Here is a 21,091-nt window from a genome sequence, read left to right on the forward strand (position 1 = left end):
AAAGAAAATAGAAGTAGTTACTCTTGCCAATTTAATTTGGTTGAGTAGCTATAAATAAAACGAATAAATAAGTTTCCTGTAATGAGCAGGTATCGTATAATTACAAAACTGGGATTGCTTTATTTTCACGAAGCATTTGGTTTTTATAAACATACGTCTAACGTGCACCAGGTTCTATTGTTTAAAACAACTATATAAAGGAAATTTAGTTGACTTTTGAAATATCTGTTCTTTTTCTTTTTCTGCAAAACAAATCATCGGATTTAAATAACGCTTTTGATCGTTGTATGAAAAGTTAGTTTCAAGTTCCAATAATTACAAGTTTTTAATTCATAGTAATTTTTATATGATACATTAGAAAAACAAAAACATTTTCTGAAAATGTGAACTCAAGACACAACTTTCACAAATAAAAATGACCACAATCCTGTCAATATAAAGTCAAGCTTCAACGTAATCCTACAAATTTTCCAGTTGTTCATTGTTAAAGCCAAAACATAACTAAATCTAAATTAAACTAAAATAAACAATAAAACGCTTACTAATTAAGCCTTTCCCTCAATGAGTCAGCAGTGAGTTTAAGAAATTACAACACTAAAACGCTATATATTCCGAGAATGCTATACTCTGCCAAAAACAGAAAGCAAATAACCCATTATGTGGATTGGTGCTAAACAACAACAACAACTAATTGAGTGCACTTCCAGTCCTGCTATCGTAATGCTAGTATTTAAAATTTTACTATGATGAAGAGATATAACAATTGATCCAGTATATCTGATCTTAAATTAAAATAAAAACATTTTATACCTTAAACCATGTTTTTTATCACTCAATTGTAAAATGACCAAATTTCGAAAGTTTTGGATTTGAAGGTTTCAGTTTTTTCCTCATTAATATTTTTAGTGACATTTAATATAATGTTCGTAAGCAATTTTTTTCCAGTAATTACACTGTTAGGAAAAGTTCTATAGCAAGTTTTTCGAGGTTCGCTTTTTGTCATTATATTTAGTGGACTTTATGGTTGTTAACCCATAATGAGGGAAAATATCTGTTGATGACCTTTTTTTTTATGGCTTTCTAAAACAAAAAGTTAAATTCGATTTCATTACAGCCCGGCATGGCCAAGCGTGTTAAGGAGTGTGACTCGTAATCTGAGGGTCGCGGGTTCGCATCCCCTTCGTGCCAAACATGCTCGCCCTTTCATCCGTGGGGGCGTTATAAAGTTACAGTCAATTCCACTATTCGTTGGTAAAAGAGTAGCCCAAAAATTGGCGGTGGGTGGTGATGACTAGCTACATTCCCTCTAGTCTTACACTGCTAAGTTAGGGACGGCTAGCACAGATAGCCCTCGAGTAGTTTTGTGCGAAATTAAAAACAAAACAAAAAAACAATCGATTTCATTAATACGTTTTAAAGAAGTTCAGACAATCTTTAGTTATTAAACCGGCTATTGAATACTCATTTTGGAAGACATTTTAATGTGGTAGCAGAAAAAGTATTTTACTACATTAATTAGATAAAGTTTCTATTAGTAGTGCGATTTTGTCTGGTTCAAAATCCTATTAATATTGATCGCAAGCTGTGTTCCAAAGTAAATACGTGTAATTATTAAAGTTTATAGAGGTCACTTATTTTAATAATGGCGGCTCTGTTGAAAAAGCGAGCTCTTGCAGAATTCAGTCAAGTGTTACAGGTAAATTTGTTTATTATTTTTGAAGCGATTGAGCTTAACACATTTATTTCTAAAGATGATTTATTGCATTCGTCTTCAATTTTTGTTGATCTATCTTTTTTTATAATTTTCATAGAGAAAAAAAGGATAGGGTTAAGCACTGTTCTGAGTAAAGGCTAAAGGCAGTCAGTCATCGACGTTTAACTTGAGCCTTTAAGATTTAAATGAAAGGCTTTTATTCATACTTTCAACTGTATACTTTAACATTCTACATGTATATACTGTTACTAAAAGCAGAAGCTGTGCGATATGTTGGTTAATCTCTGGCCTCAGTTTATGTACAAATAGACTAATATAGAGAATCTGTTCATTATCGGCCTTTTTCAGTTCTTAAATCAATTTGAGTGAATAAGTATATCGTACTTCCCTGTGGTATGATAACATTTACATAATCTCTTCAAAGACTAACTTTTCATATTTCTTCACACGAGCTAACATTTTTAAGTAGGATCAAGTTAACTGCTGACAACAGGGACAGGTAAGTTTCACAGTGCTTGATTATTTTATTGAAGGAATATGCTCCTTAAATCTAAAACAAATAACTAGTTAAGTTTTAAAAATTCACAAAGAATGATGTCCATTACAGTCTATAATTTCAAATATTGAAATTTTTAATCATTCTTTTGTATTGTATTTCCTGAAGAATTTTACTCTTAATGAATGTGATTAGAGATACAGTTTTGAGTTTTTTGAAGAAGTACATCAGTTGATATTTGACAGCAATGTTTGTTGCACTAGCTATTATGTCGAGTCTTTGTATGTGGTTATACCTTTGAAAAATTGCATGGTAAGTGATATGATTTTTAATAACAATGCTGATAATTTAAGCATTTCTAGGTTTGTATATTTGGAATTGATGGATTTTGCAACTGTAGAATCAAATGTTCTGTTTGATTTCTTTATGTTCAGCTTAATGGAATAGCTATGAACTTTTTTTTTATATAGTCACAAAAATTAATGGTTAGAAGATTGTCCACAGTCTTTTAAACCACTATACTACTGTATATATGTAGATGATACTGTCACCATGTTTAGAAACCAGTTATGTTTAATTTCTGGAGCATTTTAACATATAAGGATTATAGTATAGAATCTACTGTTTGACATTAATAAGGTCATAAACTCTCAATTTTGGATATTTTAATTTATAACAGTGATGATAAATTTAAATTGAAGTGTACCATCAAAAATGTTTCTTGGCTTGTATTTTAACTATGCAAGCTTTATACCAAGTGTGTTTATGAATAAGATCTTATTTCATTTTGCCTATAGAAGTTCAAGTAGTTACAAGTTCTTGCATATAAATAATTTAATATTACAGAATTCCTTTGCAAGAATAATTTTCCTATGTATCATTGATCAAATACTTTTGAACAAGCAATGATCTAGTCAATCATCTGCACATAAATTGAATTCCTAAATACCTTTTAACTATAATTTTGCCACATTATGTTGAATATTCTCTAAATATAGCAAAGTACATCAGAGTATATCATCAAATACGGTTGTGTTTTTAAACTTTCACCAGAAGTTGTTTAGATTTAAGAATCACATTCCTTCATTGAAATTTTTAAGTTTTGTTTAGCAGTTTATGTATTTTCATTATAAGAATGATGGCATTGGTTCAACTAAAAAAAATACTATTAACTCATAAGAATAAGAAAACAAATTTAAGGTTCATGCATAGATCAAGTGTACTTAAACTTGCCCTAAATGAGTGTGATGCAGTCATTCACTCAAATGGCTTCAAGATATAAAAAAAAAACAAATAATGATTAGATCTTTGTAAAAGGGAGCTTGCTTAATACATAAATTGAGGCTAGGACTAACCAGTAAGTTCTGCATTTAAGTTACTCATGGTTTTATAATGATTATGATGCTGTAAAATTGATTTTTATAGAAAAAGGAAAGTATACAATTGATATGAAAGTATAAGTGATTGAAAATATATATTATAAATATATCAGTAAATGTGATAATTAAAAAACAAACTAATTGAGATTTGTAAACTTGCGTATATAATACTGATTTAAATAACTTGTTAAGTTTAGTCCTGTTCTAAAATTGTGTCTATACAATGTTTAAGGAGCATTCTGGTACATGCAAAGAAACATTCATATTTTAGCAAGCCTGAGTTTGCTTTAAAATTTGAAATATATTTTATGAGTGAATAACAGTGAAATACTGTACATGAGATATGGGTATGTTTAATATTACATTTAATACTTTGGCACAGTGGGAATTTTGTTCATTTGTGTGTGTGTTGAAAACAGATGTTATATGAGCCTTATGATCCAGCATATGTTAATTTTTAAGGGTTTGAGTCAAATTTGCCAGCTATGCTCAAAATTGACTTACTAGTATGCACAATTTCATGGACAGAAAATATTGACCTTAACATTCAACTATGAGATGGTAGGTAATTCCTTGATAGATTTTTCAAACATCAGCTAAAATCCAGGAGTTGCATTGCCCTGTAATATTTTTTTTTTTCAAAAATTCATCCAGAGAAAAGTGTATCCTTCTCAAAAATGCAAAAGACTGGATCAATTATTCTGATAAGCAGCTTTAAAAAAATATTTGAATACATTTTGCACTGTTTATTCTCTTTTCAACAATGTGTGAATTAATATAAAACTTGTTTGGTCATTGTTGATTTTTAAATATAAATTTAAAATTATTCTTATTGAAAAAGGAACTACCTAAATATTTGTTGACAATCAACGGTGTTTCTTGTGAATTCATTGTTTTCATTGTAAACACACAAAAATATCTTTTGTCAATTTTTTATGGTGGATTTAACTCACTTATTTTAACATTATTATGGAAAATATGTCTGCTAAGTGCATTAAATAGTGTAATATATTTTTTTGTTGTAGCAAGAAGAACAAGTTAAACAGGTTAAGAAGCTTCGACTTACAAAGAAAGCAGTTCATCAGGGTTATTCCAGTACTGACCTAGAGTTGCTGAAGAGAGCATCACCAACTGAAGCCTTAGAGCTTTTAATTAATTTATCAGAAGCAGTTTCATCAGGGGTGAGAGACCTCATATTGGCCCTTATTTAGTCATAAACAACAGAAAATATTTTAATTTTAATCAAGCTTACATTAAAGTATTCTTTGAAAATGCTTCAATATTGAATTTTAATTAGTTTTGAACCCAAGTTTTCAAACATTAGTTATTGAAATTTAAGCATATGTTTTTTTGCTTTTATCATATCTTTACTGTAAATGTTAGATACATATGTGGCTGAAATGTTGTACTTCCATTTTAATAACATATTTAACCACTTTAAGTTGTTTTATCTTGCATATTAATTTGCTTTTATAAAGAGGTCCTCTTCAATATTATATTTAAGTATTAATTGGAAACTAAGATAATATGAAAATTATTTTGGTATATCTGTTCTTCAGTTTCAGTGATGTTAAGCTTGAGAATCTAGTTCTTCATTGCTGTTGAAAACTGTATTGTTATTTAGATAATATTGGCAACTTACAGTTACTCAGTTTTGTAGTTATTCAAAAAAATATTTAAGTAAATTTAACAAAAGGTTGTAACATATTGTGAAAGGCCACATCCAAACCACTATCACTGTATCATCAATAAACATGGATATAATAAATAACAATTTGTGATAAAAATAATTTACTTTAGTAATGAATAAAACTAAATTATTATTGCTGAAAAAGCACCATACAAGTCAATACCAACTCTTGTGTTTGTCTTAAGTTGAATAAACTATTGTGGTTCATAATATAGGGATTAGCTTCTTAAAGACACTAGTTGTATAGTGTACAAAGCATTGAATATGTACATGTAATTTTTGTTTCATTGTGTACTTAAGGTTTTTAAAGGAATATTACATATTTGTGAGAAAGCTTACTAGCAAGTGGTAAAGATAACATCATTTACACAAGAATTGTGGTTTATTTTTAACTTGCATAAAATATAGAAGAAACAAGTCAACTTTTCAATATCATTATCTTAATTAGTATTCAACAAAAGATTTGATTACAATATGTCAAGCTGTATTTGCTGTAGGCTGGGAAAAGAAATAATATATACAATTGAACAGTTTTTAGCAGATTTTAGATTCATTCTAAATATCGAATAGTTTGTTTTTCTGAAAATTTTCAGCATATATAGCTTTTAGTATTGCAAAGTGTTGTTATGCAAATGAGTTTGGCTTCTAAGGTGGTTTTCACCGTGCACTTTGTGTTTTGTGAAAAACTGGTTGTTCCTTATTATGAATCACTGTCATGGTTCTTAATAGTAGTGCAAGGTCAAAACAATTAAATCAATATTAAACTGGTATTACACTCTAAATTTAAGCTATCTATTTGAAATTATTTCCCACCAGATATTTCTCTGTCACATCTACTATATATTTGATGTTATTTTTTATAATTAAGCTTTCAGAATGTGTTAAACCTATAGTGTAAACTTGTAAATATTTTTCTTTACTTGGATCATCATGTTTAGAGAAAAACTATCAGAGATTATTACTTTGAGCAAAAAATATTTAAGATAATATTTCTAATGTTTTCCTTTTAAAGTGCCAACTGTCACTTGATTTTCAGAATTTTAGTTTTGGTAGCCATGGTGATCTTGTTATATTTATTGTACAAAATAATAGTAAAATGAAAAGGTCTTAACATATTTAGTTTCTTTTATTTATTATTTCAAAGATTAAACATTATTATTGTGTTACTGCTAGTGAGTTTTTTATCCACTATGTAATGTACTATAAAGATGATCGATGTGTGTGTGTGTGTTACCATCCAGATTTGGTATGATAACAGGAACCTGTCCAACAACGTGTGTGGAATGTTTTAAGATTTTTGTTCAAGAAGGGATATAAAAAATGCCCATGAAATAGGTTACATTTCTACTTCTTTTAGACTTTGGGTTGCATCACTTGTTTGACTAGTTGAATTATCATAATGTTGTTTCTTTATGTCAACTGGAAACTGTCTGTAAGTGTACCCAGGCTATTTTATTTTAGGAATTTTGCTTCAGAAGGGAATAAAAAAAGACCCTGAAATAGGGCACATTTCCAATTTTTTGTGTATAGATTGTTGGCTTTGAATTAAAGATACAAGTACTTATTGATTGAATTAGTCTTATTACCAGCTATAAAACTGGGTATGAGTTAACCATGCAATCAGATCATTATGGTTGAATACTGAAAGAAAGAATGAAGAGGATCATTATGTAACAGTCCTTTTTACATTTTTTTGCTTCCTTAACGGGTGCCATTAGCTGCCAAAATGTGCTCACTGATGTTAATTCTTAACAGTAAAGGCATAAAATTGTATGTACAATCTTTTCTCAGAATCTCATAATAAAAGTTAAGAATAGTTTCTTTGGAGATGTGTTTGTGTGTTTTAGTTTTGTTGATTGTTTTCTACTGTGTTTTCGTACATGATTCAGCAATATTCTTTTGCCTGAACTTTTGTCTTTTTTTTTTTAAGTTCTAAAATATGCATATATTTATACATAGACTTGTGTGATTGTGAGTGTACATTCTGGCTGTTGTGCACATTACTTACTTATTCCATTTTCTCACTTTATAACAGTTGTAGCCATTTGAGGGTCTGAGAGTTTTAAAAACAATTTTTGTGTTGTGATGGATTCCAAAAAAAACACATTCTCACCTTCTTCCTTTCATTACATACTTTACAAAAAGTAAATATTTTTTATTTTTGATGATAGTGGTAGTAGGTGGTGAATAGGAAAAACCTCTTTTTGTAAGCCATTCAGTGAAATTGCTGTAGGACAACAGTTTCAGTTTTGGCTCAACAGAGGTTTCACTAGATACAGTTGTCTTGTTTTTAGCATGTCTAATTTCACATTCTGAATCCATTTCACTGGATGCTCTCATACTATCCATCACAACATTAAATATCACTTGAGGACAAGTTTCACTTATGTGTGGCACCCCAGTGTGTCAGTCACTGGCAGCTGATAATAATAAAAAAAAAATGTATACAGGAAATGCACACTTTACTATCATATGCTGTCATCTATGCACAGGCCATGAAACTTGGTTGTACACCACACATAAATTTTTCCATACTTGCCTGGTAAGGCATTAATAATGTTTTCAGGCTAGTACTTTATCAAATATTTAGTTTGAGTAATTCATAATGAGTCTAGTATTTGTTTAGAAGTGTATAAGAAATGTTTATACTAGTTTATGTTAACTGGTGTCTAGGTTGATTTTTTTGGGGGGACATTAGGGTATGATTTATGCTTTTCTAATCTTAGTTTGTAATGTCTACTCTTGTTGTGGAGATTAGTCTTAAAATAATATGAAACACTGAATATTTGAATTGGTTCTTTTTAAGATCTAACAGGTTGCAATTTTTGTAGAAGTTTTATGCCAGTAAAAGTTTTTTTTTTTCTTCATGTGTATTAACAATGGCCATGTAAAAATCACCATTTGTAAAATGTATTTGATGGTTTGAAAAATGTAAATTATCTATGATAATAACAGTTATAACTTTATATACAGACTGGTGACAATGATGTAAAGCAATATCAGCTTCCTTATTTCACCATAAAGAATTACATAAAGGAAGAAATGCAAAACATTTCAATTCAAAAATGACTTGTTAAGAGGTAAAAGGCAAAATAGGATACTTTAATACATTTCCAAACCGAACTATTTTGTGTGTGTGTATACATATATATATTTATTTTCAGCTAGAAGATGTTGAAACCATATATAAAATTCTTGTGGACCATTGTCAGAAAGAGCGAGAGCCATCAGTGCGTGCCAAGGTAATAAGTGTGATTCGACAGCTACTTCAGAGCCGTGCCATTCAACCACAGACAATTTTGGATGACTTAAGTCCATTACTAAAAGCTGAAACATCTCACACAGTAATTGCACAATATGTTGACTGTCTCCATACTGTGGGATCTAACCCACAAACAGGAGAAAAACTACAACAGAAGGTACTTCAGCTTATCAAGCATGTAAGTCATATATGTGTAACATATATAGTTGAAAGGTAGATGTATGTGTGTAGCAGCAGAGGAATCATCTGTTCTTTTATTATAATGTTAGGTTGTCCAGAAATAAATGTCTGGATTCTCATGATTACATTTTGAAGCTGAATATTGAGTAACTTATCATTGGTTGGTTAGTTTAATCCAGTGTTTTTCACTTACAAAGTGTCTTAATTTATGCTGTTTAAACTCTACTCAGAGTAAGTTTTAAGACCCTCGAGACAACATGGGGAAGTACTTTTGTGTGATTTTCCTCTACAACTTCAAACTTGGATGAAAAGTCACCAAAACTACATGGAACATCAACCAGATATTTGGCCATGGATCTGTTACTGAACATACTGTTTGATGTTGATTCCAAAGGTTTCAACATGGAGATGAAAGTCTTGAAGACCACAAAGATCATGGAAGGAAGCCAACCTTAGATTAAAAGACATTAAGGGAAGCAGTTGAAACATACCCTATCAGAACAGTATGTGAGCTTGCAGAAAAGCTAGGCAAATCAAGCATTGCCAACCACCTGAGTGTGATTGGAAAGACGAAAAGGTTGGTAAAGTGAGTTCCACATGAGCTGACCAAAGATCAACAAAATCAACATTGAGACTTCTCAATGATGATTCTCCAAAAATTGAACAAAGCACTTTGAAAACTCTTTGAACAATAAACACTTTCAAAACCAGATAGCTGTAGAAGAAGCTTTCATGGGGTTCATTGACCATAAAAACTCTGATTTCTACAGCAGGGGCATAAACAGCATCATTACACTTTGGTGCTAGTGGTTGGGTGCTAGTGAAAAGAAATGTTGATTTAGAATCAGCATGTGCATATAGTATAATAGTTATTGTCACAAACACTTATTCATAGTTTTGTATCCATGGAAAGTTTGTCTAATATAAAAAAACAATAATGTATTTTGTGTGATGTATTTTTTCTCAAGTCATATTTCAAAGCTTTAAGTTTGTTTTTCTCTGAAGCTTTACAAAGCTTTAGTAGTCTTAACACAAGAGATATGCATGTTAAAATGTATTTCTTTTATGAATTGCTGTAAAAAAGCAAGGTAAAGAAACAGTTATGTTCACAAGGAATCTTTTTAATAAATTTCTTTTTTGTTTTTTTTTTAATTGGCCATGCATGTCAAAAACCATAATTGCTTATTTTGCTGCATTTGTATGATGTCACAACAGGGGTTTGATTCAGTTTTACTGTTTCCAAATTGAAATGTTGAAGCTGCTTCCTATTCTAGCAGTTTGTTTCATTTACAAAGAAATGTGAGAAAGCTTAATTGCACAATAAAATATACAGTTCCAGTCTGAGATATAACTAAGCTAGTAAATTGTACATAATCAGTCATGGAGCTGAATATTTAAAGTGAAATGATAGAGTTAAGCTGTGTAGTAAACATATTGATCTCCTTAATGTCATATGTCATCAGCCATGGAGCTGACTATTCAAGGTGAATGAGAGAAGTAAGCTGTGTAGTCAACACTTTAGTGTCTCTAATGTCATATGTAATCAGTCATGGAGCTGAATATTTGAGGTGAAATGATAGAGCTTAGCTGTGTAGTCAACACTTTAGTGTCCTTAATGTCATATGTAATCAGCCATGGAGCTCCATATTTGAGGTGAAATGATAGAGCTAAGCTGTGTAGTCAACAAATTGGTACCATCAACATCATATATAATCAGCTGTGGAGCTGCTTATTCAAGGTAAATGACAAAGCTAAGTTGTGTAGTTGACAGTTTGGTGTCCTTAAAGTCATGTAATCAGCCATGGAGCTGAATATTCAAGGTGAATGACAGAACTAAGCTGTGTAGTCCACAAATTGGTGTCTTTAATGTTATATTTTTGGTAGCTGCATGATGGTTATTTTCTTATTTAAATTTGTTTTAATAACAATCATAATTCCTTCCATATATGCATAGAACTTTTCAAGTTTTCTCATTTATTAAACTGTAATACCTTTAACAATAATTAGCAAAGTTAAGTTCAGAGTGATTGTATAGTATACAAATACTACATATCTATGTATTAATAGTGATATATCTTGTATATACAAAATTTTAAAATTTATCTAAGTTTTGATTTGGAAACTCAAATTTGGTTGAGATAGTATATTAAGTCTGAGGTGTTACATTTTTTAGTTTGATTAGCTAAGGAGCTTATATACTATTTCATAGACAAATTTTATTGTGTCCTATTAGACTTTAAGTATGGATGACACCTTTTGACTGTCACATTAATAAGAAATATTTCCATTACCTTCTGCAATAAAGAGTTTTGTTTTCCTTATCTTGTTTTATCATAGTATTCACCACTATCATGATTGGCTTAACTTCATTCTTTGTCTTTATAAAACGTTTTTGTTTTATTTAGACTTTAATACTTTGTCTAATCTCTTCACACACTGCTTCACATGTTAAATCTCTGAACCCTGTATTTTTGCAGATTAAAATACTTTGATTTAGCTAGATTTATTTTTTAATGACCACAAACAAAAACTCATTTAATCAGAAATACTGAGCCCCACCCTCAAAAAAATGTTTTTTCCACTGTATGTCAGTTAGTTTTCCATCTATATCCATTCTGTTACACTTTTAGAGGATATATCCATTGATTTTTAAACTGTTCATTATCTCTGTTTTAAGTGTCTGATAGACAGCAGCCACTTAGTCAAATCAAAGTGTATGGAGGTGATCAGTGACCTGACACCTGTTGCTGATCATTACGATGCCTCTCCCATGCTACGTAATGTTGGGGACTTTAGTAGACATCAAGACCCCAGAGTGAGAACAGCAGCCCTATTGGCAATGGTGAGTGAAAAAGTTTTATTAAGTTAAATTTTAACTTTTTTTTTTCCTGTAAGAAAAATGGATAACACTTTTATGCAATAAATAAATAAACACTGGAGGTGTATGAAATACCTGATAGATATTTATGGAACATTTTATTTTTAAATATGGTCCATACAGGGTAAATAATAAAGTAAATGCAAAAGAAAATTCATTGAAACTCACAAAAAATGTGAGAAACTTGAAGTAGGTTCTTAAAGTCTTAAAGGGTTTGTTTGTTTTTTAATATAAGTTCATATATATCTGATATAACAGAATTCTAACACTAGAATAAAATTTATATCACAAAATTTATGGTATCAGGACATCCCTTAAGGGCTTTGCATGATCAGGTGGTTAAGGCACTCGACTCCTAACCTGAGGGTCACATGTTCAAATCTTTGTCACACCAAACATGCTCCTCCTTTCAGCTGTGAGGGCATTATAATGTGATGGTCAATTCCACTATGTGTTGATAAAAGAGTAGCCCAAGAGTTGGCAATGGGTGGTGATGACTAGCTGCCTTCCCTCTAGTCTAACAATGTTAAATTTGGGAAGGCTAGTACAGGTAGCCCTTGTGTAGCTTTGTGCGAAATCCAAAAACAAACGAACAGGCTCATCCCTTACGTAATGTCTTATTTTAAGCTTAGAAAAAGAGAAAGGATTTCAAATGCTTTTAATGTTATTTAATCAATAATGTATATTCCATTATTATTAATTACTTCCTGCCAACGATTCACAAGCTTCTGAATGCCACTTCTATAAAATTCTTGGAGTTTGGAGGGAAAGAACGTAGGGAGGGTAGTTTTGACACCTTCATGTGTTCTAAGTTTTTTTTCTATCAAGATAGTTCTGCAAACATCAGAATAAATGATAATCAGATGGGGAAAGATCTGGAGAATAAGAAGGATGTGGAAGTTTTTCCAAGTCTAGCTCTTCAATATTTGCAGGTGTGATCTTTGTTGTATGGGGCCATGCATTATCCTGATGTAGCACAACACCTTTACGATTGATCAAAGCAGGCCTCTTTTCTTTTAGTGCAACATTCAAGCACTCTGAATGTTGACAGTGGCAGCAACTCAAAACGAATCACACCAACAGTATCCCACCAAATGCTTAACAAGACTTTCCTAGGGTGGAGGTCCATTTTGGGCTGTACTTTAGCCATTGTAATTGCACTGAGCTATTGGCTACAGTGCATAACATTTTTATAAAATATTCATTTTTCACCTCCAGTCAATAACCTGTCCAAAAAAAGATGAGTTACGTTCATGAGAGTGTAGAGAAGTACAAATGTGCACTCTTGCTCTGAGGTTGGCTTCTGTCAAGTTATGGGGGACCTATTTTCCAAGTTTTGATACTTTTCCAAACTGTTGCAGATGATGGTGAACTGTTGAATGGGTTGAATTAAGCTTTTGTGTTAGTTCTTCAACTGTTAAAGCACAGTCTTCATCAAGTGCAGCCAGCAGCAAGTCATCATTAACCTGTTGATTGCCAAGTATTTCAGCTGCTACAATACAACTCTAATGCTTCTTTATTTTGTAACTTTTTTCATGATGCCATTTTGGATTAAAAGTAAAACAATTTGTAAGTAGGTCAAATGCATGTATGGTGCTGACATCTAGCATTGAAGTTAGGTATTATTGAGAATGAATTAACTCGTCCATGGCACTGTGTTACTGATCGGCTTGGATGATTTTTCTCATCTACGGCACTGAACAGGTTAAACTCAACAGGATGACCTGAATGTGGAGCATCACTTAAGCTGTTGTCACTTGACCTGAACTTCTGAAACTGCCTTTAATATTTTTTCATTGAGAGACTTTGCACCATAAACACCTTGAATGTTTTGTGTAGTTTCTGCTGCAATATTGCCTTTTTTTAAATTCATAAAGCATTATATGGCTTTTGATGCACTTTCTGCATTAAATTTTTGGACATTACTTATAGGATGACCTGATATAAACAAGTAATTGAGCTTCCGACTTCACAAAAGATATGCTTGTTAAAAACATTTTAACACATCTGCTTGCACTAGATGTGCATGAATTGATTTAAATGTTTTTAACTAATTTCTTTTTTAAAATAATAATTATATATTGTATAATAATCAAAGTATGCAGTATGTATTTTTGTTTTTTTTCAGGTGCACATTGTTAACGTATTTGAAGTTCTATTGATATTTGCAAACTCTAAATTTTAATTTACTCTCATTCATAAAGAAAGTTTTATAAATAAAGTGGTGCTGATTGAAATTAGTTTCTATGAATTGTAATGTATTAATATTTAGCATGTCTAATGAACAAGATAATTAAAACAGTATATTGATAGCATAGTATTTTATTTTTCTTAACCCATACAAGTCACAAATGGTGTACTTGTATGACACATTTTCTTGTATCATTGTATAAAAATCATTAGATGTCGTTTTATCTATCTGTTTTGTAAATATTATGTGTATTATATGCTACAGAATAAGTGCAAATACTAAGAAAAATAATTTTGCTTCATAAGCACAAATTGCATCAGCGAGGACTCCTGCTGGATGTTTCATTATATAAAGAAGTCTGTGAAGCACTAAATGATGATTATGAAGGTGTCAGGATAGCAGCACTAAACTTATTAAAAGTGTTAAGTCAAATTCATTCAGAACAGTTAAGTATTATTTTTATTATCAGAAAGAACTTTTGTTCACAGTTTTCATAGTAACACAATTCTCTCAGGTTATTGAGTGTCATTGTTAAAGTAGTAGAACATTTTTTTGTTTTGAAATGTATAACATGGTTCCTGAGGACCATTAAAAAGTCCTAAATTGGTGTTCTGTATTTTAAGGCTTTGAAAAGTTTTAAGTATGTTGCTGAAGGTTTTGGAAAGTTTTAAATCAGTCGAAGGCCAAAATTAAATATTCATGTGTTCAGCAGACAAGCATACAATGTGTCGTGTTAGTAGATGAGAAACAAACAATAGTATTAAACACATTGGTATTCATAGTAAAGGCACTAAAATTTGAATAAATAACTGAAAGATGGTATTTGAATGACACTGTATTATTATTTTTGGATACATTTACATGGAAATGGGTCTTTAAATTTTTTAAAGATTGATCTCAAATTTGACAGATGAACCATGTATAAATGTTGTCTTCAATAAAACATTTTGCAATTTACATTTAAATTGGAATTATAAATATAATGATTACAGTATGAAAAGAATGAAATATTTGTAGCCATTGTAGTGTATAAATTTAAAGAAACTAAAATATTTTAAAGAAATGGTTCCTTTTTTTAGTATAGGCAAGTACTAAATAAGGGTAAAAAATTGTTTATTTACTTCTCTTCATAATGTCCTAACTTAAGTATAATTTTATTCCAAATATAATAAGAGAATGAGTGATAAGTAAACTTTTCTTTTTTTCTCTTTTGTTTGCAGCTTAGTTACCATTTTAAATAGTCAAGAGAAAATACGCTTAGCAGATGATGCTTTTGCTAAAGTTTGTCACATGATAAATGACTTGTCCATGAATGTCAGAGTTCAAGCTGCCTCCTTGTTGGTCAGTACATAAGAATAGTTTTTTATTGTACAGATGTACTTGATAAAAATATTTTAACATATCTATTTACACTAGTCCTGCATGAATTGATTTACATGTTTTTAACTAATTTCTTTTTTACAAAATAATTGCATATAAAAAAGCATACAGTATGTGTGGTTTTATTTTTAGATGCACATTGTAAATATATTTGATGTTCTGTTAATATTTGCAAACCTTTTATAGTTTTAATTTACTCTCATTTGTAAAATTTTGGAAAGTCTTATATAAAGGCTGAAATGTTATTTATGGTATTAACATAAACTATTACTATTATATGGCAAATGTAAAAAAAAAATCATGTAATATTGTGTTTCTTGAAACATCAAACCCTTCCCATGCAAAGATGGCACATGGAATTTTGATGCTGAACTTTGGCTTAATAGGCACAAACAAGTGTAAATGGGTACACATTCCTCACCCAGCATGGCCTGGTGGTTGAGGCGTTCGACTTACAGTCTGAGTGCCGTGGGTTCAAATCCTCATCATACCAAACGTTCGCCCTTTCAGCTGTGAGGGTATTATTGTGTGATGGTCAATCCCACTATTCACTGGTAAAAGAGTAACCCACAAGATAGTTGCTTTCCTTCTAGTCTTACACTGCTAAATCAGGGATGGCTAGCACAGATGGCCCTCGTGAAGCTTTGCTCAAAATTCAAAACAAACTCATTTATCATGGGTGGAATGCCAGTTCATTGCTAACAGCTGGTTTCTATTATACAACTGAGCAAGTTGAAATAAGTAAAATGTCTTTCTCAAGAATACAACAGGATGACACAAGTCACCCTCGAGCTTACAACCATCTGACTGCAAAAGAGAAACAACTGAGCCATGTTGCTTCCAAAATAGTTATCAGCATGTGAAAAGTAGCAAGTTGATTTTTAAACTGCATTTGTTTGTAAAAGAAAAATGGAACATGACATGTAGCCTATTAAAAAAATATTAACATTTTGTATAAATGCATGAGAGGAACAAAATTAACTCGGATGTAGCTTCTAGAGGGTGCATAAGAGGTGTGATAGCCATAGCCACTGTGTTAGTTTTTTCAAGCTGTTTCTCTTTGACTGTACAGATGCAAAGAGAGAAAATACAAGAGAAATTAAGTAACACTAGTTACATACAGGTAATTGGAATAATGGTTGACTCGTATGTTTTCTTGCATTACGTAAAACATGAACAAATAATTGAGCTCATAGACTCCATTCTTAGATCTGTAGATGAACGTTTCTTTTTTTAATTATTTATTGTTCTATCCTTATAGACATTCCAACAAAAAAATTTTTTGTTGAAAAAAACAGGATTTGGTGAGAAAAATAATTTATGCACTACTGTATAAACATGAAGAGTTAAACAGTTATTAAAGAAAAATTGAAAGGTTCTTAATTTTAATTTCTAACTTAAAAAGAATATTTTTGAAATGTTTAGATACCAGTAAGTCTAGATCAAGAAAAGGAAATTGCATGCTTAAATCATTATCATTGATGTTTTACTAATAAAGTTAATTGGTATTCTATTCAGTAATCTTTTGTGAAGGTTTTTTTCTGATGGTTTATTTGAAGAAGCTTAAACTGAGTATTTTATATTCTCTCAGATAAATAGTTGCAAATTATATCTTTGGCAATTTGTGACAATGTTTTAGATAACAGTGACTTATCTGTAAAAAAAAATAATATTTGATTGTCATTTGTATAAACCTACTTTTGACAAAAAGTTTTTTTTCTTCTAGGGTGGTATGTATAAAGTGAGTTTAAATTTCCTGGAACAAACACTGGACAAAAAACTGATGTCAAATTTGAGAGTAAGTCTGATTGTTTTTTTGGACAAAAGCTTTGAACTTTTGAAACTAGTAATATGCTGTACTTACAATGAATCTCTGAATAAAACTAATTCACCCATTCTGTTTAACTTGTTCATAGTCTCATGCCAACAAAAAGATTTGCAAAGACTCATAATCAAGGTTGTTAATGTTACATTGGTATTTCTGTTCCTTTAGACTTATTTTTTTAGGAATAAACCTTGAAATATTGGTTGAAGTTTCTTCACAAACCTTTTCTACTGAGTGTACAACAAACTTGTAATTAACAAGACAAGTTATGGCTTATATTTACATGAAAGTTCCTACACAGTAAGGATTTATAAGATTTTAAAACATGCTTGTAATTTTCTAACAATAATCTGTTCGTAATTGCATTTTTTATGTTAATGCTATTCCATTCATTGCCATAAAATTAATTTTTAACTTAAACTCTTACATATATTTTACATTAAAATACTTCTAATTAATTAGAATATCAAATATTTTTCCTGTTGACACAAAATGAAAAACAACTTTACACATACAAGAACAAAAGACAAAAAGTAACAGAAAATGAAAATCTACTTTACACATACCTAGATAAAAGACGTAAAAAGAATACAAAATGAAAATTTACTTTACACATACCTAGACAAAAGACGTAAAAAGAATACAAAATGAAAATCTACTTTACACATACCTAGACAAAAGACGTAAAAAGAATACAAAATGAAAATCTACTTTACACATACCTAGACAAAAGACTTAGAAAGAATACAAAATGAAAATCTACTTTACACATACCTAGACAAAAGACGTAAAAATAACAGAAAATAAAAAGCTACTTTACACACACCTAGACAAAAGATGTAAAAATAATACAAAATGAAAATGTACTTTACACATACCTAAACAAAAGTAATATACAAAGTAATGTTTACAAAAGATTGAATAAGTTAATCTTATTTTAAACAAATACAAAAAGATGCTTATTTATAAGGTAATAAACCTTGCTAATACTTTCAACATTTTACAGGGTTAGCATGCAATTGAAAAAGTACTTAAAAATTCCTTCTTATGCTAATGTTTTAAAATAACACTTGAAAAATATTTCTTGCCTAACTTTCATATTTCACATGTTTGGAGTAACCTTAAACCAAGTATTCCTGTGAAACAAGTGATTGTAAAATTTACTAACAGATGAGTAAAGTGATGTCAAAGGGAAAATACTTTTGTCTCTTGCCAAATGATCGTCTAATACTATCACACCAACCTGTAGTTTATTGTAAAAATAATACCCTCAAGTAAACACCACAAATTATTAGATTTTATTTATGTAGTTGAAAATTAGAAGTGTGCTAATATTTTTTATCTTTCACTGGCCAATATTTTACTGTATTGGTAACAGCAACAATTGAGAAATTCACTTACTCAAATATTTGTGCTTATAAAACCAGGAAGTCCAGGTTAAGCACATGTCGTACTTTATAAAAACAATCATGTTCACTGTTGCAGACAAGTAAATCTCCTAGCAACACAAATTGTAAATGAAAGTTCTTTGTTTAAAATGTTTTAATTTCTTGAATGTAGAAAATATTCTCATACCTTGTGAGACTTTACTTAACCTACACTAAAACTATTAATTATAGGCCCACTTTAGCAGTTCTTTATAGAAATCAAAGCTATGATACTGGAGGTTTTTGTTAACTTACTATCCATAATCATTGAGAATCAGAATATGAAAAGTGTGTGTGAGTGCTTAAGCACTGGTAACGATAGTGAAGGAAAAGTTACATGTTTTCAAATGTTGTCAAGTGGAATAAAATTGCAGTAAATCTGTGCAAAAATGGGTTTACTTTCAATCAGCCTGTAAGTTTGAAATACAAAAACCGAATTGTCAAACAAATATCTGTCGTATGTATAGTTTGTGATAAATATTTTTCATTACCAATGTGGGTGAGACTGAACAGTTCAGCCACATGTGGAAAGAGATGTACGTCTGTTATCTGACAATTCAAAGCTGACATAGGGATTAGATAATAACTGTGTGAAAATTATTATATCTTGTATTATTTATGATAATTTTTAATTAAATTGTTTGTTTTACATGGTGTGTCATCTTAATGCAATTATGGAGTCAGCCTAACCAAATTTAAGTCTGGAGTTTTCCAACTAATTCTGGAGAATTCCTGGATTTCTTTAACTCAAAATGTATGAATCCCAGGAGTTATTACAGCAGTGTGCTTCTTATTATGAATAGCCATGATTCAAAGCTTAAATTTCACTCTGCATTTCTGGGGAATGATGTGCACTATAAGAATGATTAGCAAATTCCACTTTCTGTTCAGCTAAAAGTACCCTAAAAGTCGAGTAATGTCAACTAATTGCTTTTTTTCAAGTCAGTCACTTCAAAATAAGAGATGGTTTTGCCCAGCTAGTCTTTTGTGAAGTTTTACACAAAAAATCTGAAGCTAACAGGTTTTACACAAATCTAGATTCTTGTTTTAAAATATATACTCAAAAATAAAGTCAGTGTTTCCTAAACATGAAATTTGTGCAGGATATGAAAATTCTGACCTCCATTATTATTTCTGAAGAAAATAGTTTTATCTACTAAACCCCAAACTAAGTACAGTACCATAATTTATTGTTGACTTTAAACAAAACTGAGCATACTAAAAAACTAAAAAGTTTTTCATTGTTTGTTGTTATATAAGGTTTTCCATTTTAGGTAGTAAAACCATTCATCTCTTATGTATTAAAAAACTTAATTTGATAAAACAACACACCTTTAGTGTTCTTTGTTTAACTAAACCACAGTTTTTAATAATGATCTGATTTATTTGTAATTCTGAATATTATTCTCCTTTCACTCAAGTGACTAAAGTTGAAGTTTGATAATGGTTTTAGATTCTCAAACGTTCATTAAGTTTAGGGCTTTCATCAGCTTTCACTTTCTTTAATTTGTGAAATCATATAACATTCCTCTTTCATTCTCAATCAGCTTATATCTCTTACATGTTAGTTTCACTCAGTGTAGCCTAAAATATGGAACTTTAAATCAGTAGCATTTAAATTAATATATTGGTCTTCAGAGGAAACGATCGGCACATGAACGACAGAGAGAAAACTTTGAAAGTGGTGAGTGGTCTACAGGTCAAAAATGGGCTGACGATGCACCAAAAGAAACAGTGAATGCAGAAAATGTTAACCTGATAATGTCTGGAGCATGTGGAGCTTTTGTGCATGGACTTGAAGATGAGTTTCTGGGTAAGAAAACAATTATACAAAATATAATACATCTGTTGCACTTCAAATATTCTGTATTTTTTAATTTGCTTTCAAAAGTCAAATTCTTTTGATGAACTCTTTTTAAACAAAATTTAATTTTATTGTATCATGTTTTGATAGTGACACAAAAATAACAACACCTCTGAATTAACTGATATAAGCAAATACAATGAGCTTCTCTGCAGTGGCTGAGTTCAGGCCAGTGGTTAGCATGTCAGACTGTAGATCTAAGATTCTGTGGGTTGCATCTTGATACCACCAAATATGTTTAATAATAAGTAATTTCATTGAATATAGAAGATGTTGGCATAATGACAAGTATAGTAATGATGTAGTTTAGATATAGCAAGTTGACCAGTTGAAATGTTAATAACAATTTTGTTTTCCATTTCACTTTATTTTGATAATTCCTGTTGACCTGAAAATCTATTTACAATTTAAGGTCCCCTCGGTGTGGATTCCTGTACGTGGTGAGGGGACCTCCCAGGGAAGGTTCTGTTCTATATGGTTACCTTCTCTGGGATCTAAACATCCACCCACGTGTTTGGCGTGCGTGGCAACCCGTGAAGGGGAGGAGATGATCCTGGTGGTTGAGAGGTCCAACCCCAACACACCACTTTGGCCTCGAATTCCTGTAGACGGGCGGCCTTTGGGTGGCCCCCCTTGGGTCAATCGGCTGGTCCACTTGGGCTAGAGTCAACCAAGTACCAGTGTTGGAAGTTCTCAACGGGTGTTGTGGACATTGTGCCTGATGCTGGTGTTTGGGTATAGTGCTCACGAAACCCTGGCGTTGCTGAATTGTCCTTGCGTGACTTTGTAGTGCATCCCCTTGTAG

The 21,091-nt window shown here is 30.9% G+C and overlaps 1 protein-coding gene across 1 annotated transcript in view; it reads left to right on the forward strand.

The window, feature by feature from the left end:
* The first annotated feature begins 1,574 nt into the window (after positions 1-1,574).
* Positions 1,575-21,091, forward strand: part of IntS4 (integrator complex subunit 4) — a 38,088-nt gene continuing 18,571 nt past the window's right edge. Inside the window, exons 1-8 of the mRNA XM_076487961.1 lie at positions 1,575-1,696; positions 4,615-4,770; positions 8,444-8,719; positions 11,399-11,563; positions 14,096-14,235; positions 15,011-15,131; positions 16,897-16,968; positions 20,061-20,235. Of these exons, the coding sequence (XP_076344076.1) occupies positions 1,643-1,696; positions 4,615-4,770; positions 8,444-8,719; positions 11,399-11,563; positions 14,096-14,235; positions 15,011-15,131; positions 16,897-16,968; positions 20,061-20,235 (1,159 nt within the window). The 5' untranslated portion in view covers positions 1,575-1,642. The remainder of the gene's footprint in view (positions 1,697-4,614; positions 4,771-8,443; positions 8,720-11,398; positions 11,564-14,095; positions 14,236-15,010; positions 15,132-16,896; positions 16,969-20,060; positions 20,236-21,091) is intronic.

Source organism: Tachypleus tridentatus, chromosome 2 (assembly GCF_004210375.1).
Source record: "Tachypleus tridentatus isolate NWPU-2018 chromosome 2, ASM421037v1, whole genome shotgun sequence".
Taxonomy (NCBI): Eukaryota; Metazoa; Arthropoda; class Merostomata; order Xiphosura; family Limulidae; genus Tachypleus; species Tachypleus tridentatus.